The sequence below is a fragment of the Aethalodelphis obliquidens genome, unplaced genomic scaffold, assembly GCF_003676395.1.
Source record: "Aethalodelphis obliquidens isolate GAN/ISIS:26980383/991018 unplaced genomic scaffold, ASM367639v1 scaffold38, whole genome shotgun sequence".
NCBI lineage: Eukaryota > Metazoa > Chordata > Mammalia > Artiodactyla > Delphinidae > Aethalodelphis > Aethalodelphis obliquidens.
This window is the reverse complement of record NW_020837982.1, coordinates 19034409-19051942: the sequence shown is the minus strand read 5'-3', so window position 1 is coordinate 19051942 and position 17534 is coordinate 19034409. Positions and strand designations below refer to the sequence as shown.

The following is a 17534-nucleotide window of genomic DNA, read 5'->3' as shown; positions in this document are numbered from 1 at the left end:
TTCAGAAACGTTGAAGAGGGAGCATTTCCTAACTCTGTGAGGTCAGCATAACACTGATGCTGAAGCCTAATAAAGACATCATAAGAAAAGAAAATTTCAGACCAATATGCCCTGTGATATAGATGCGAAAATTCTCAACAAAATACTAGCCAATCAAATCCAACAGCATATTAAAAGGATTATACATTATAACCTAGTGGGGTTCATTTCCAGAATGCAGTAATAGTTCAACACATGAAAATCAATAGATGTGGGCTTCCCTGGTGGCACGGTGGTTGGGAGTCCGCCTGCCGATGCAGGGGACACGGGTTTGTGTCCCGGTCTGGGAGGATCCCACGTGCCGCGGAGCACCTGGGCCCGTGAGCCGCGGCCGCTGAACCTGTGCGTCCGGAGCCTGTGCTCCGCAACGGGAGAGGTCACAACAGTGAGAGGCCCACGTACCGCCAAAAAAAATAAAATAAAATAAAGAAAATCAATAGATGTAATACACTTCAAGAATGAAGGAAAAAACTACAGAATCATTTTGAGGCAGAAAAGGCATTTAACAAAATTCAGCACCTTTTCATGATAAAAACATTCAGTAAAGTAGGAATAGAAGACAACCTCCTCTACATGATAACAACCATGTATGAAAAACCCACAGTTGACATCCCACTCAGTGGTGAAAGACTGAAAGCGTCTCTCCTATGACTAGTAACAAAACAAGAATGCCCACTCTTACTACTTCAGTTCAACATAGTACTGGAAGAGCAATTAGGCAAGAAAAAGAAATAAATGTTTTCAAATTGGAGAGGAGAAAGTAAAATTATCTGTTCATAGGTGACATGATCTTATATGTAAAATCTCTAAAAATTTCACACACTAAACACTTAAATATTCAGCAAAGTTGCAGATACAAAAGCAACACAAAAAATCAGTTGCATTTTTCATATACTTGCAATGAACGATCCTAAAAGGAAATTAAGAAAACAAATCCATGTTCAGAGACAAAAATGAATAAAATACTTAGGAATGAATTTAACCAAGGTGGTGAAAGAAGTATACCCTGAAAACTACAAAACGTTGCTGAAATCAGAGAAGATCTAAATAAAAGACGTCCCATGTTCATGGATTGAAAGACGATGTTAAAACGTCAATACAATCCCTAACAAAATCCCAGTGACGTTTTTACACAAATAGAAAAACCCGTCTTAAAAATTCATTTGACCCTGAATAGTCAAAACAATCTTGAAGAAGAACAACAAAGTTGGAGGACTCATACCCTGATTTCAAAACTTACTACAGGGCTTCCCTGGTGGCGCAGTGGTTGGGAGTCCGCCTGCCGATGCAGGGGACACGGGTTCGTGCCCCGGTCCGGGAGGATCCCACATGCCGCGGAGCGGCTGCGCCTGTGAGCCATGGCCGCTGAGCCTGCGCGTCCGGAGCCTGTTGCTCCGCAACGGGAGAGGCCACAACAGTGAGAGGCCCGTGTACCGCAAAAAAAAAAAAAATTCAAAGCTAAAGTAAACAGTGTGATAATGGAATAAAGACAGATACTCAGAGCAGTGGAATAGACTAGAACCCAGAAATAAGCTCTCCATCTATGGTCAGTTGATTTTCAACTGATGGAGGAGGGGGGAAAGCAGGGTCCGTCTCAGTCAAGAGGGAAAGATAGAAGTTCTCAGAATGATGGTGAAGGGAGTCCCTGGGACATGCCCTGGAGGCCAAGGGGGAGCCCTGTTTCAACTAAAATAGGAGAAAAGCGGAAGGAACATCTCCAGTAGAAACAGGGAACCGTATATAAGCCAGTCTGCTTGACCAGTTGACGGGCTGGATCTGCCCCAGAGCTGGGAGTGAGTTCCTGAGACATACAGAGAAAACCAAGGAGTTTCAACTCCAGGGAGGTCAGTCACATGGCTCAGCTGTGAACAAAGTTTACATCGTCATGTTGAAGTGAACTACAATCAGGGAATAACTCTGACTTTGTGTCTACAATAGTCACTCACTTGTGAGAGGGGACACCCCTAGACCACTGTCAGTGAACAGGGCAATGACAGGACTTCTAAGACAGGAAGGAAGGAGGGAGAAAAACTGCAGAGGGTTTTGCATAGGGGGCAAATGGATTAGCTGGCAGCAAAGAGGGTGATCTCTCCTTGAGCACGTGGTGGGCTAGGGGGTCTGAGAGAGTTTCAGCAGCTTCCACATTCTGGGTGACAGGTCAGAGAATTACAGTGATCATTTACAGTCTCTCTTTTATGAACCGGGAAGGAGGAGGAAGAGAGAAAGGTGGGGATGACCGTTTCTTCCCATTGTAATTTCTGCCTCCTGTTGACTCATTCTGAAAACCGATTTCCCATGGTTCAGTGACAAAATGTGTGTGAGCGCAGCCGTGCCTGTGGAGGAAGCACAGCTCTGAGTCACCAGCCAGCCAGCTTAGGAAAGGCTGGCAGCACAGCCTCGGGTTTTCTTTTCTGTAAACGGGGACTATGGGTGCTCCTTTGCAGAGCAGGTTTCCTCGAGGACGTGCACATGACACGCATGGAACTGGCCCGAGGTGCGGTTGCCAAGTGGTAGTTATTTGGATAAAGTGGTTTAAAATATAATGGATTAATTATAATCATTTCATAATCAGCAAATCTGCACTCCAGGCCTGGGAACTGCCCCCAGAACCTCAGCTTGTGGCTGAAGCACTATAACTTCCCAAAGACACTTGTCCCTGTATGCTGCCGTGTCACCTGACCTCTCCTCTGAGATGTCTCAGGTGTGCCTTCCTGGATGGCCATGTGGCCTGAGCACCTTCTACCTGGTAGTGTTTCTTATTTTGTAATTTGACATCTGAGGGTGTAGCCATCTACCTCCTTACACTGTGTCATTCGTCTCCGAGCCCAGTGCTTCTGTAATACCAGACACACAGTAGGTCCTCGGCCAATGGTCACAAATAACCAAATACTTTATACAGAGCTGTCCTCAGTGAAGACACGTGGAGTGGTAAGCAACCCTCGTGCTTGTGCTGTGTTAACATTGCATAATGTCTGAGTTTTGTTCTGCCCCCTCCCCTGCCTGCATCTCCTCCCTTCAAGTAGGACTCAGGGCAGAGGTGTCCTGAGGTTGGGGGGTGGGGTGGGAAGAGCAGAAACCCTGGCTTTTGCTTTCAGAACTTAGAGGAAAGGATTCTTGGCACAAAATGATTGGGCCAGAAAACAGCACAGAAAATAATTTCTCCTAGATTGAAAAAAACAGCCCGAAGATTTAAGCGTGAAATAGAATAAAATTTTAAAAACTTCTAGAGAAGAAACCAGTCGATAACTTCTTTATAACCTTGGAGTATGAAAGGCCTTTCTAACTGTGACCCCAAATCCAAACTCTATAAAATACAAAATTGATAAAATAGACTACACAAAACAAACAACTTCTGCATGGCAAAAAGCAGCTTAAGGAGGAAAGTCCAAAGACAAAAACGGGAACAAAACACTTGCAACTTGCATCTAAAGAGTAAGCAGACGGGCTTCCCTGGTGGCGCAGTGGTTAAGAATCCGCCTGCCAGTGCAGGGGACACGGGTTCGAGCCCCGGTCTGGGAAGATCCCACATGCTGCAGAACAACTAAGCCCATGCCCCGCAACTCCTGAGCCTGTGCTCTAGAGCCCATGAGCCACAACTACTGAACCCAAGTGCCGCAACTACTGAAGCCCGCGCGCCTAGAGCCCGTGCTGTGCAACAAGAGAAGCCACCGCAGTGAGAAGCCTGTGCACCTGCAATGAAGAGTAGCCCCTGCTCGCCACAACTAGTGAAAGCCCACATGCAGCAACAAAAACCCAACACAGCCATAAATAAATAAAATAAATAAATAATACAAAAGGAGAAACACATGTATAAAAAAAGAGTAAGCAGAAAGGAAAAGGCCAGCCACCCGACAGAAAATTGGGCAAAGGTAATGAACAGACAGTTCACAGACAGGGACGAACAGCATAAATTTGTCTGGTCTCATTCCTAAGAAACAAGCAAATTTGAACTACGCTGAGACCATCTTCTCCCTAATAGATTGCTAAAAATCCAGAAGTTTACTAACACCTCCTGTTGGCAAGGTCACAAGGAGAGTGGCACTCATTCACTCTGGAAGGAGAGGAATAGGGATAACCCTCAAGGGGGGGGATTTGGCAACATTAGTCAAAATGACTGATGTTTTTACCTGCTGATATAGTGATTAATCTCTGGGATTTATTTCAGAGTGCAAAATGATAATTCATTGCAGCAATGTTTGTAATAGCAGAAGATTGGAAGTAGCACGAATGTCCATCAGTAGGGGATTGACTGAGTCTATACACTGGACTATTATGCAGTTATAGAAAAGGGGTGAGGAAGCTCTCTGTATGTTGCTTTAGAAAGAACTCCAAGATATATTAAGTGGAAAAACAAACACAAGGAGCTTCCATGGTGGCACAGTGGTTAAGACTCCACGCTCCCAATGCAGGGGGCCCAGGTTCGATCCCTGGTCAGGGAACTAGAGACCATGTGCATGCCGCAACTAAGAGTTCACCTGCCATAACTAAGGAGCCCGCCTGCCACAACTAAGACCCGGCACAACCAAATAAATAAATAATTTTTTAAAAATAATAAAAAAATAAAAACAAAACAAGGTCCATAACAGCATGGCTCACAGTCTCCCTTTCTTTCTGCAAAAAAGGAGAAAGTTCTAATCTAGATTTATAGGTATTAGTATATACATAAAGAAATACTGTAAGGAAACATACAAAACCAAAACAGTGTTTTAAATAAAATACTGAAGAATAAATTGAACAAAAGAAGCACAAAACTTGCACATTGAAAACTACAAAACATTCCTGAAAGAAGACCTAAATAAATGGAAAGATATTCCATATTCATGGATGGAAAGACTTAATATTGTTAGGATAGCAGTGCTCCCCAAATAATTCTGCAGATTCAATGCAATCCCAATCAAATTCCCAGCTGGCTTTTCTGCAGAATTTGAAAAGCTGGTCCTAAAATCATATGGAAATGCAAGAGACCCAGAAGAGCTGAAACACTTTTGAAAGAGAACAAAGTTGTAGGACTCACACTTCCCAATTTCAAAACTTACTACAAACCAACAGTAAATAAGACAGTGTAGTACTGGCATAAGGACAGACGTGAGTCAGTAGAGTAGACTTTAGAGTCAAAAACTAAAGCCTAACATTTATGGTCAATTGATTTTCAACAAAGATACCAAGAAGATTCAACGGGGAAAAGGATAGTCTTTTCGACAAATAGTGCTGAGACAACTGGGTAAGCCACCTTCAAAAGAATGAATGTGGACCCCTAACTTACACCATACACAGAAAGTAACTCACAGTGGGTCACAGACCTAAATGTAACTAGACAAGTTTTAGAAGAAAACAGGAGTAAATCTTCATGATTTAGGGTTAGGCAGTGAGATCGAATGCACAAATGATTAAAAAGAAGCTTGAGAGACTGGACTTCATAAAAATTTTAAACTTTTGGGTTTCACAGAACACCATCAAGAGAATAAAATGATATTCCACAGACTTGGAGGAAATATTTCCAAATCATATATCTGATAAGGGATTTGTATCCAGAATATATAAAGAACGTTTACAATTGAATAATGAAAAGACAAATAACCCAGTTTAAAAATGGGTTAGGGGGCTTCCCTGGTGGCGCAGTAGTTGAGAGTCTGCCTGCCGATGCAGGGGACACGGGTTCGTGCCCCGGTCCGGGAGGATCCCACGTGCCGCGGAGCGGCTGGGCCCGTGAGCCATGACCGCTGAGCCTGTGCGTCCGGAGCCTGTGCTCCGCAACGGGAGAGGCCACGGCAGTGAGAGGCCTGCGTACCGCAAACAAACAAACAAACAAAGAACAGTGCAGCTGCTTTGGAAAACAGTCTGGCAGCTCCTCAGAACGTTAAACACAGAACTACCATATGGCCCAGCAATTCCACTCCTAAGAGAAATGAAAACATGTCCACCCAGATACTTGTACATGAACGGTCACAGCAGCATTGTTCATAGTAGCCAAAAAGTAGAAACAACCCAAATGTCCGTCAACTGATGAATGGATGAGTAAAATGGTCCATCCATACAACGGAATGTTGTTTGGCCACAAAAAGGTATAAAGTACTGACACCCTACCACATGGCTGAACCTCAAAAACATGCTCCTGGAAGAAGCTAGTCATAGACAGCACATTCCATTTCTATAAAATGTCCAAAGTAGGCAAATCTGTAGCGAGAGAAAGTAGGTCAGGGCCAGCCTAGGGCTGGGGGTGGGGAGGTATGAGGAGTGACAGGGGTTTTTTGGGGGTGACGATAATGTTCTAAAATTAGATTATAGTGATGGTTGCACAGCTCTTAAGCAGGTGAACCTTGTGGCACGTAAAGCATCTGAACAGAGCCGTTTATTCTAGAGGGGGCAGGAAAGCTGGGCGGACAGATGACCAGGAGCACAGGAAGGCTGTGTGATGTACCTTTTTATACTTTGTGGGCTTCCAGCCTGTGACTACCATCTATTCACAAAGCAAACTTACAAAGCGAGAGGCTTGGGAATCCCCTGGCGGTCCAGTGGTTAGGGCTCGGCGCTTTCACTGCCGGGGCCCCAAGTCGATCCCTGGTCGCGGAACTAAGATCCCACAAGCCACACGGCACAGCCAAAAAATATATATAAATAAAGAAAGAAAAGCAAGAGGACCTAAATGAGGAGTTTGGGATTGGCAGGTACACACTACTATATATAAAATAAACAACAAGCTCCTACTGTAGAGCACAGGGATATGTATCCAACATCCTGTGATAAACCGTAATGGAAAAGAATATATAGGCGTATAACTGAGTCACTTTACATCAGAAACTAACACAGCATCGTGAATCAACTGTACTTCAATTAAAAGAAGATAAGCAGAGGACCACACAAAACTGAAGAGACCCCCGAGCCTTCTCCCATTTGGGGAGAGGAGGGTGGAAGCTTTCCCCACCCCACCCACAGGGAAGCGCTGGCCAGTGGACAGCAGGTTGGATCGGACGAGGGCAGCCTAGGAAGCCTCAAAGACCCATTCCTGGTCAGAGGGCACCGAGCCACTGGACCTGACAGGGACACAAGAGCCCACTCGGCCAGATGGCAGACACCCAGCTGACCGGATGTCTGCGCTGTCCCTGCCCACCCCTCCTCCAACACCACCGGAACCTACATAACGTCCCAGAGCCGCCATCCAGCCCCAAAGGAGGGCAGGAAAAGCCCCAAATTGACACTGGCCAGCAGAACAGAAGCCGTGCTGACCACGGGGAGAAGGGGAGAGCTCTCGCAGGCCTGGGTTTGTGGGCTGGGCTCATGGCATCCCGGCTGTCTGCCCGTCTCCCTCACATGCCTGGCTCTGTAGGCGCTGGACCAAGAAAGGCCTCTGTGGTCCAATTAGTTTGAAAAACATTGGGCTAAAGAAAGCCAAAGTTTTGTTTTGTTGTTTTTAAGTGCAGCCCTTCTCAGCGCCTTTGCTTGTGGCTCTTCAGGAGGGGCCCAGGCAGGTTCAAGGCCTTTCTGTGTCTTTCTCAGGGACTTCTGCTGGGGGAGAGGCTCTCCTTCATTTTACGACCGAGGAAATGGAGCCCAGAGAGGTGAAGGGGCTCCTCCAAGGTCACACAGCGAGTCGGTGGACAAGGGGAGGCAGGCCCGACTCCGCTGCTCCTGGCGGCCTCTGTCAGTGCCAGGTCCCAGTTCTGACAGGTTCCCGACTCGTGGGCCTGGGCCTGGGCGGTTCCATCCTGTGTCAAGGCGACCTCTTGTTCCTTCCTGGTCCACCTCTCTCAGAAATCTTAAACATCCGAGCCCTTAGCTGGGAACGCATCTGGGGATGTGGTTGCTTGACACAAAGGATTCCCATCCAAAGGATTCACAGAGGAGATGTGCTCCCTGCCAGGCGTGTGGTGGACAGAGCAGCCGTGGCCCCTCCAACCCGGCCGTGGGTCCGATCTGCACAGCGAGGGGCCTGGACCCTTCCACCTGCGTTAGCACCCACGCTTCCAGACTGGGGCCTTTGAACAAACCTTCAAAACCTGCCCTGATAAAAATTCTATAGGATAAATGATCCGGTTTCTTTGATAAAAAAACATTTAAAAAACAGCAAGGGAAAACATGAGACAGAGTGGGAATGTTCTAGTTTAAAACATATAGCCAAAACGATGGTGTTTGGATCCTGGTTGGAACAAATCACCTGGAAAGGACATTGACAAGACAGTCGGGGAAGTCTGAACATGGGCGCTTTGGTGACACAAAGGAATCGTTCTTCGCAGAAGTCGTCATGGCATGAGAGTTTTGGGGGGTTTTGTTTTTTAAGGAGTTTTTCTTTTTAAGGGAGACATACAGAGGTATTTACAGATCAAAAACGCACTGTTTGGACTTGTCTCTAAAGTGATCCAGTGGGGTGTGGGTAATCCTGGAAGTGTGGACAGTGGTCGACATCTGTAGGAGGGCCTGTTAGACACTCCTGATGTTTAAAACACGTCCTGGCCCGTCTGGCTGTGGGTCCTGGGGCCAGCTTGGGGTGGGAGGGAGAGGGACTTCCTGCCTGTGAGGCCGACCCTCCAACCTTGCAGCTGCTCTCGGGAACGCAAGGCCAGACCCCCAGGGCCCCAGACCCAGGGCTCTCCACGTGCACGGGCGCGGGAGGCCCCGGGGCAGCCCGAGCTTGCCCGTCTGCTGTGGGCCGCTTCCCCTGTGTCCCCAATGCCATGCAGAGCCCCAGGCGGAGCCCCTTGCGCCCACCCTCACCTCCCCGGCTACTCACATGGCTCCTCCTGGCCCTCCCAGCTCCGGCCACCTCGCCTGCTCCGGCCCAGGCCACTCATTACTCAGGACGTTTATTATTAGCCTAGATTTGATTAGTGCCTGGGCTGCACTTCCTGGGTTTCCCCCCCAGCTGTAGGATGTAAATCAGCGGCTCCCCTCCCTCTGCGCTTGCGCCCTCTGTCTCCGGAGCTGAGGGGTGTGGGCCCAGCCCGATGCTCCAGGAACCCCCACCACCACCACGCTGTCCGCTGAGCCCCCAGGGTGCACTGCCCACGGGCCTGGTCTCCTGCCCCATCACACACCCCAGGCTGCAGCCAGGGTGGCCTAGCCTCCAGGCATCGCTCAGGGCCCTTCCCCCTTCCTCCACAGCCCTTTCCCATTTCACTGCCCCGTCAGCTCCTCTGCTCCTTCCTTCAGGCTCCACTGAGGTGTCAGTTTCTCTGGGAAGCCATTCCTGACTGCCCGAGGCCGGGTGAGGTGCCCGTGCTCTGTGCCTCCCGAGCCCCGGCCTTACCCGCCTCAGAGCCCTTGAGCGGCTGAACTGGAGTCTTGGCTCAGCCACGTACCGGCAGGAAGCCTTGGTGACGATTTACTTAACGTCTTGGTGCCTCTGTTTCCTCTTCTGTGAAGTGGGTATGAAGGTCCAGGTGGAGATGAGAACGGGATGTGTGCTCAGTTCAGGCCTCAGAGCACTTTCCTGGCGCAGCGAGTTCTCAGGGCTCGGTGTCCAGACGAGCACTGCTGCCCTCGTCAGTGGTCACTTTATTCCCGCCTTCCCAGCCTCCGCGGGGACAGGGCTGGAGGACGGCACGTTCAGGAGTCACAGGAAGCCCGTGGAGTTTGAGGGGGACTCAGGGTGGAGGGAGAGACCAGGCGGCCCAGGAAGACGTAGGGCAGGGCTGCTGTGAGTGGTGGGTCGCGTGGCAGAGGAAATACGAATGACTGGATGACCTAAAAAGCACCCAGTCTCATCAATAGTCAGAAAAGCTGGTTTTCATCCACCCGGTCGGCAAAGTCTTAAAGCGTGGTAATACCGAGAGGAGGAGATCGGGGGAAGCCTGAGCTTGGGCCCGCGGGAGGGAGCATGTTGGTACCTCTGTGTGGAAGGGGACCTGCCAGGGTCCCGTAAGATGGAGAACCTACACCTGATCCCCGACCCCAGAAGCTCTCCAGGGGCCACAGACGCACGAGTGTGGAGCAATGGAAACAGAGCCAGTGCGCCCCACCCCGGCAGCGATGGCCGAGCACGTGAAGCTCGAGGGCCATAACCAGGAATACTACGCAGCCGTCAAACAGAGCGAGACAGGTCTGTACGCAGTGACGTGGAGAGATTGTCAAGACCGATGGTTGAGTGAAAAAAAGTAGTTTGTGGCGTGGTTCTTGCAGTAAGGGGCCTTTCCGTGAGACAAAGACGAACAGGCCTCCTTGCCTACGATTGTGTGCGCACAGGCGTGGCAGAGCTATGAAAAGGACGGGCACGATGACAGTGATCCTGCTGGGTAGGGCAGGAGGGGACCAGGTTGGGGATGGGGTCCGAGGGGCTTCAGCCCTGTTTGTAACGTTTTTATTTTTACACGGAGGTACATATTCCTTGTGTCAGTGAAAAGTAACAAGCCCACGGCTGGGCTGTGTGGGGAATTTGTGAGCCGGGGCAACCACAGATGCTGTCGCCTGTTGGAGTGGGGCAAGCCCAGCGTCCCTGTGGGATGACCTCACCGCGTCCCTCCGCCCCTTCTGCTCGCACACCCCCGGGGCCGGGGCTCTCACCACCTCACAGAGCAGCTGGCTCCCAGGGGGTGAGCCGACTGTGCCTCAGTTTCCAGAGTCACACGCGGTCTCGCCCGGTGAGACCGCCCTTTGGGGTTTTAACATCGGCGCAGTTACCCATGAAATGAAAACCAAACAAAATCCAGCCTGGCTTTGGGCGGCGAGAATGGAATGATGGGGTCCCCAGCGTCTCACTGCTAATCACAGCTTGTTAATGCTTTTGCTTAAACGCTGTTTACAATGAATGGAGGGTATCGACTTTCTGTTTTCTTTAATTAGAGGTGTAATGTACACGCAGTAAGAGGCAGTATTCCCAGTGGGCAGGCCAGTGCCGCTTACCTGCGTGCAAACCCAGGCAGCACTCCCCAGATCAAGACTTAGAGCATTTGCAGCCCCCAGAAGCAGCACACCCCACCCCACCCAGCATAACCAGTATTCTGACGTCTGTCACCACAGATGCATTTTGGCCGTTCCTGAACAGGGAACATACGAACAAGATGGTCCACTTCTTTTTTTCTGGCCTCTTTGCTCCAAGTTAGATTTTAGGACACCAGACAGAACAAGCTGGGGGACCTTTGGGGGTGTCTGGGGGCCTCATTTTCCCCTGCCAAACGGTGATCGTGGAGCTCAAACAGAACCCCAGCCCGTGGGACCTCTCCCCCACCGTGCCGCAGGGATTGTCCCGTGGGACCCCCCGTGCTGGGCTCCCTCAGAACAGGTGCCGAGGCTTCTGAGCCTCATTCTGAAACCAGCCCTTTCTCAGCCGTCTCGCGGGAGGCTCGGGATCTAATTTTAAGCTCCACAGTCAAGGGGACAGAAGAGTTTTGGGACCTGGAGCAGAGACTCTGTTACCTCAAGGTTGGGAGCTGGCTCTGTTACATGTGTCCTTAAAAAGGTGGAATGAGCGCGTAGTGAAGAGAAGTTCAGACGCTGTGCGAGGAAATGCAGCACCGAGGACCCCTCCCTCCCAGCGGGAGGCTTGGCTGCGGGCCGTGAGCTGATCTGGGCGCACGCGTGTACGTGCCGCCACGTGATGGGTTTTGCCTTATCACCCCCCCCCATTTTTTTCTTACAGATGAATAAACACACTGTTAACAGGCTCCTTTTTCCACTTAATATATCCTATCAATCAAGTCCTTATCTTTTCAAATGAGCTCTTCAGTGGTCACCAGGCAAAACGAAACAGCATTGCAGACGCTATTCTAAACATTCCCCGCCTTCATTTCGTACGTGATTTACCTTCTCCGTGTCTCATGCAATGGCTTGAATTCCTTAAGTGGAGTTACTTGGCCAAATGAACGTTCCGGTGGGACTGCTCCACTGTCCGCATGTGCCTGTGAGGTTTGGGCCCAGAGCTCCCTGCCCCCAGACCTTGTGTGTGCCTCCCTGGGGCCTGGTGTCCGCTGCCCCCGTGAGGCCACGTGGCTGAGTCTTCTCTGAGAGAGTTCCAGAGGCAAGACACAAGCAAGAGTCCAAAAAAGGACATTTCTTAGAAATGCAGCGAAAGCCCTGATTTTCATGATGCCAATTTACATATACGACTCAGATGTGCTGAATTTCCTACGTGGCTTTGATTTGTACTAATTTCTCAGAAATGCTAGAGACCGGTACTTTAGCAAAACCCACTTCAAAGAAGGAAAAAACCCACTTCAAAGCGGCTTCTTCACGGTGAATTCCCAACCTTTTGTGGGAAGACCTATTTCCCATTAAAAAAATTTTTCCCCTCAAAACTTTTTATTATGAAAACTTCAAACCTCAGAGAAAAGTTAAAAGAAAGGTGAAATGAATCCCCCCGGGAGCTCCAGCGGGTTGACCGGTGTTCACATTGGTGTCTGTCATCCACACGCTCTCTCTGCCTGTACCTTCTGCGGACCTTAGAACACCCCTTCTAGATGCTTTGCAGCGTCTTCAAAGAAGATGGACCGTCTCTCACACAGACTGTCGTTTTCACACCTAAGAAAATCAGTGATAATTTAAGGGCATCATCTAATATCAAGTCTGTATTTAAGTTTCCCAATTGTCCTAAGAAGCTTTTGTGGCTGCTTCCTTTTTTCTTATTAAATTTATTTTTAATTTTATTTATTTTTGGCTGTGTTGGGTCTTCGTTGCTGCGCGCGGGCTTACTCTAGTTGTAGTCAGCCGGGGGCTACACTTCGTTGCGGTGCGAGGGCTTCTCATTGCAGTGGCTTCTCGTTGCAGAGCACGGGTTCTAGGTGCGCGGGCTTCAGTAGTTGCAGCACGTGGGCTCAGTAGGTGTGGCTTGTGGGCTCTCGAGCGCAGGCTCAGTAGTTGTGGTGCACGGGCTTAGTTGCTCTGTGGCATGTGGGATCTTCCCAGACCAGGGCTCGAACCCGTGTTCCCCGCATTGGCAGGCGGATTCTTAACCACTGCGCCGCCAGGGAAGCCCGTGGCTGCTTCCTTTGATTCAGGATCCAGCGAGGGTCACACGTGGCATCGGTTTGTCTCTAGCCATTTTTCTTCTAGAATCATCCCCATGCTTTTGCTTTTTCCTTTTCTTCTCTCTTCTTTTCCTGTCTTCTCTTGGTTTGACATGGACGCGGCCTGTCGTGTGGAGTGTCCTACAGCCCCTTTTCTGCTTGCTTTCTCCCTGTGTGGTTTAACACCGTGCTCGTCCTCTGTGAGTCCTGAAAGCTGAATGGTGGCTCTGACGGCTCCCCTGGATCACACACTTTGGGGAGAAGAGCCCTAGGTGATGGGTGTCCTTCCTGTTGCATCTCATCAAGTGGAGCCTGGTGTCAGCTCACCTCCCCACCCCCCCGCAGTGACACTGACAGGACCACCTGTTACGGTGGTGACACCAGGTGTCCCCACGTATAGGCCCCGGCGTCCCCCCAACTAGTCACTGGCGGCTGATGCCTTGGTATCTTGTGCGTCCTGGTCCCCAGCCGCCTCGGTAGATGGCTTCAGCTTTCACTGAGGGTGGTGGCTTTCCAAACCTGCCACTCCTCCCACGTTTCCCAGCCTGCGTTCTCTAGGAAGGAGAACTTCCTTTTTGTTTCCCTTTTTGAAAAAAAAAAAATACAGAAAATAACCATGAATAATATAACAAAACCTGTATTTTCACCACCCGGAATCGCATGTTATGAGGTTGGCGTATTCACCTTCAAGTTTTTCTTTTAAAAAGGAAAAGATGACAGGGAAAGCTCTGAAATCTCCTGCCCTAACCCTACCCCTCCCGTCGCCAGAAGGAACCACCATCATGAACACGGCTCTGTCCTCCAGGCTTATATTTATACCTTCAGAAGAATGTGTTTATCTATGAACATACAGTACACAGCACTGTTTTGCATGTTATTTTTACATTTTTCGTATAAATAGTACTCTGGTGTGTATCATCATACGTCTTCCTGTTTTCACCCGGCGTTGTTGTGATCAACTGCGTTAGTGCGCACACGGCTAGTGCATTCCTGGTGTGGTGCTGCTGTGGTCCTGGTGTGTTCCGGTGTGTTCTGGTGTGTTCTTTTTCACCACTGTCTGGAGCCCCGCACCCACTCCCATCCCTCCTCAAGTGAGGAACATCTAGGTTGTTTCCGATTCCTTGGTGGTGTGAGCAACGCCATCCCGGGCAGACGTGCAGCCTCTTTGCGCAAACACACGAGCGTCTCTCCTGGGCGGATGTTGTCCAGCAGGACCTCTGACCTGCAGGGTCCGCATGCCCCGACTTCAGTGGCTGTCACCAAACTGGCCACACTCCTACTCACTCCCAGTGGCAAGGGGTGACCTTCCTCGTCCCTCCCCGACTTTATCTGCACAGGACAGGGTCAGGCTGTTTCATTTAGATTTTTTGGCAACCTCACAGGTGAGAAGTGTATCTTGCTGCTTTAATTTCCTCATTGCTGGCAGGGCTGTGCACACGTGCTTATTGGCCATTGGGAGAAGGCCTGCGGTCACTCAGGGGGAAGGAAGAGGCCCGGGGAGTGCACCTGGGCCCCCGACGCCAGGGGAGATACTGCATTAGTGACTGTCAGGTGGGCGTCGTGGAGGGTGGGCGTCGTGGCGGGAGTGTGATTATTCTCAGTTCCGAAGGCTCCCGTATTTCTATTAATAGAAACGCTTGCCGCCCATGCCTGGCTTACCGTGCACCAGGCACTGTACTTAATCAGATCTCATTTAATTCTCTCGGGAATGCATTTAATATTATTCCTATTTTGCTGAAGGGGACACGGGGGTCCGCGAGGTGCACTGACCTGCCTGGGGTCACAGAGCTGGTAAGCGCACCGTCTCCAGTCCCAAACCCTTCCCTCCGCGCCGCGGCCCCTCCCACCCGTGGGGAAGTTCCCAGAGGGGATAAACAATGGCTTCTCACAGAAAGAAGAGTCAGGCTCAGGTTTTGCTGCCCCTCCCCTTGGCTGTGAGCAAAGAACTTGTTTGTTAACTAAAATGTGCAACCTTGCAAATAGTTCCCAGCCCTCGGGCCCAGAAGATGGAGAAGGCGGGAGAGTGCTTCTCTCCAGGCAGCTCGGGAGGGAGAGGTGGGTTGGTGATCTCTTAATTTCCTGCAGTGTTTGGACCGTTTGTAGCCTGGGTAGGTGCGGGGCGGAGCTGCGAGGCTCCAGACTCCACAGCTGGTTGCATCTTAGGTTTGAGAGCAAGAGGAAGCCCTCCCCCTCCCTCCCGCCTCCCCCCAGCTCGTGTCACACACACGTGATGTTGGGGGAGATGCTTCCAGGCCCCCCCCAGCGTCGGGGCTCTAGGAGAGCGGCGTCTGAGGCGGGCTCAGGTGCAGCCGGCCCAGGTTACAGGTGGGAAGGGAGGCTCTGGGCTGCTTCTCCTCAGAGCCCAGCTGTGCACTCAGCACCGCGGCACACGCGTTGGTCGAGTGAATAAATGAATGGACGAGAAGGTTGGAAGTTAAAAGCAAACGCACTCTCAAGCTTTTGGCCCTTTGGGTTCTGCGGGGTGGAGGGAGAGGCGTAGGATCAACGAGGCGAGGCCTTCGTGAGAAGATGGCGCCGGGCCCCGCGGGAGGTGGCGGTGACTCAGCGAGCACGCGTCGCGGTCCACGGGCTGGCGGACGTCCTGTGCGGGCAGGAGCGCAGACGTGGGGACGGCACTGGACGAGGCGCCGCCCGGCTGCCCCCCCACCCCCACCCCCACCCCCGCCTCCCTGCTGTCCTTCCAGCCCCGCCCCCCCGTGCGCTTCCTGCCGGGAACACTCAGCACCTTCTCAGGGGGCTTGTCCCCCCCCCCCAGCCCGACCCCCCCCCCCCCACCAGGGACCTGGTGTGCTTCCCTCTGAGCTGGTCACACGCTCCCTCCCCGGAAGGCCAGGGCTTCGTCTTGACTGCTCCATGGTCCGTTATGAGAAATCGACTGTGTATTGGAAGAACCTGTTGAAGAAACTGGGCTGCACTGGGATCTGTGGCTGGCAAGGCTGGATGGCAGGTCCCCCGGAAAGGCCTGGGGTCCCACCGGGGTCCCCAGAGCACACGATGAGAGCCCTTGTTAGAGAGCCTGGGGGCTTGGGTCCTCGCTCCCCCGTTCCCCCCTACAGGGACTCCCCCTCCGAGCCTCGGTTTTCTCCTCCATGAAGTGGAGTCACTGGTGGCACCTGCCTCTGGGGCCGAGCTGGGGGCTGCTGGAGATGATGTAGAGGGACGCTCTGCACGGGGCCCACCCTGCCGTGACCTGGAGCCTGTCAAGGACTGAGTGGAGAACTGTTCTTAGCTAAAGTACCCGGAGGGCTTTTCACGGCGAGAAAAGCTGTACTCGGCCCAAGTCTTCATCCAGAGGTGGGGGGAGGGTCACGCCAGGCTGGTTCTGCACCCTGCGGCGGGTTTTCCAGAAAGTTCCAGACACCTCCAGCGATGGATATCCCTTGTCTGAGCGCCCCCCCGCCCCAAGCAGCTGCATGTCTGCCCTGAGGTCCCCAGTCACCACCCAGGCCCCACCACGGCCGTGCCGGGCATGTGCTGTGAGGTGCCAGGGAGCCGGGATCCTTTTCCCGTGACCCGTGCGACCCCGTGGACGGCAGGATGGGGCGGCCGGGGTGCAGGCGTCTTCTGGTGCCGGGGGTGACTGGAGTGCGGGGCGTGCCGGTCCCCAGTGTCCTGCTCCCCGGCACCCAGGCTGATGGTTTCCAGCCCCTCCGGCCGTGTCACCTCTCCCCAGACTCACTTTGCCTGACCGTGGACTTCGCACAGAGGCGCTCACAGGGCGTCTGTGCCGGTGCTCTGGGCCCCTCGCTCCACCTGCGTCGCGTGTGTCGGTAGGTCACCCACTGCGTTCCCGGGTGGGCTGTGTCCTCAGGCTGATGGACACTTGGGAAGTTCAGTTTGGGGCCGTTAGAGACAGCTGCCGTGAACGTTGTTCTACCGGAAGGTTTACCCGGGAGTGAAATCGCGAGCTCGGGGGAGGCCGAAGCCCGTGGCCCCATCACCCAGCGAGGACAGCATCAGACACACCGGCCAGGCCCCGCTTTGGGCTCACGCCTCCCTTCCCCTAGCCTCAGTTTCTTCATCTGTAGAGTGGGGCAGCGAGGATGGGGTGAGATGAAGGCCTCAACCTCTTCCCCAAGAGTGACCCCCGCCCCCTCCTCAGAGCCCACAGGACGCCCTCCGAGGCCCGGTGGGCTTGGGTGGTGGTGCGAGGGGTGGGTCTCACCCGTCCCAGCAGGGTAAGCCCTGGATCCTTCTTCCAGAAACAACACCTGTGGGGTCAGGATGGCTCTGACTCCACTCTGGGGGAAGGGGCTTCATGGGCCAGCCTCCGCACCACCATCCCCGCATGTGACGTGGAGTGCCGCTGGGCCCAAAGCAGGGCACAGGGCCCTGCCCCCCGAGTCCCTGCCACCCCGGCCCAGGGCCCCTCCCGGCTGCCGCTCCACGCCACTTGCTGCCCGGGTTGGTGGGGGCTGGGGAGACCTTGCTGGGAACCACGCTGGGGATGACAAGCAGAGATGGCCACACCTGTGTCACCACCATGCCACACCTGTGTCACCACCACGCCCACACCTGTGTCACCACCACGCCCACACCTGT

General features: G+C 52.2%; 1 protein-coding gene and 1 long non-coding RNA gene across 3 annotated transcripts in view; both read right to left on the bottom strand.

Moving 5' to 3' along the window:
• TNFRSF13B (TNF receptor superfamily member 13B) overlaps positions 1–9948 on the bottom strand; it is a 27726-nt gene extending 17778 nt beyond the window's left edge. Inside the window, exon 1 of one of the 2 annotated variants that reach the window (XM_027131318.1) lies at positions 8765–9948. In XM_027131318.1, coding sequence (XP_026987119.1) covers positions 8765–8825 — 61 coding nt within the window. In that variant the 5' untranslated portion in view covers positions 8826–9948. The remainder of the gene's footprint in view (positions 1–8764) is intronic. The other variant, XM_027131319.1, reaches the window with a different exon arrangement.
• Positions 9949–15718: 5770 nt separating this feature from the next.
• The window catches only part of LOC113633169 (uncharacterized), a 4281-nt gene continuing 2465 nt past the window's right edge, over positions 15719–17534 (bottom strand). The window contains exon 2 of the long non-coding RNA XR_003438093.1: positions 15719–17507. This is a non-coding gene — a long non-coding RNA (uncharacterized LOC113633169). The remainder of the gene's footprint in view (positions 17508–17534) is intronic.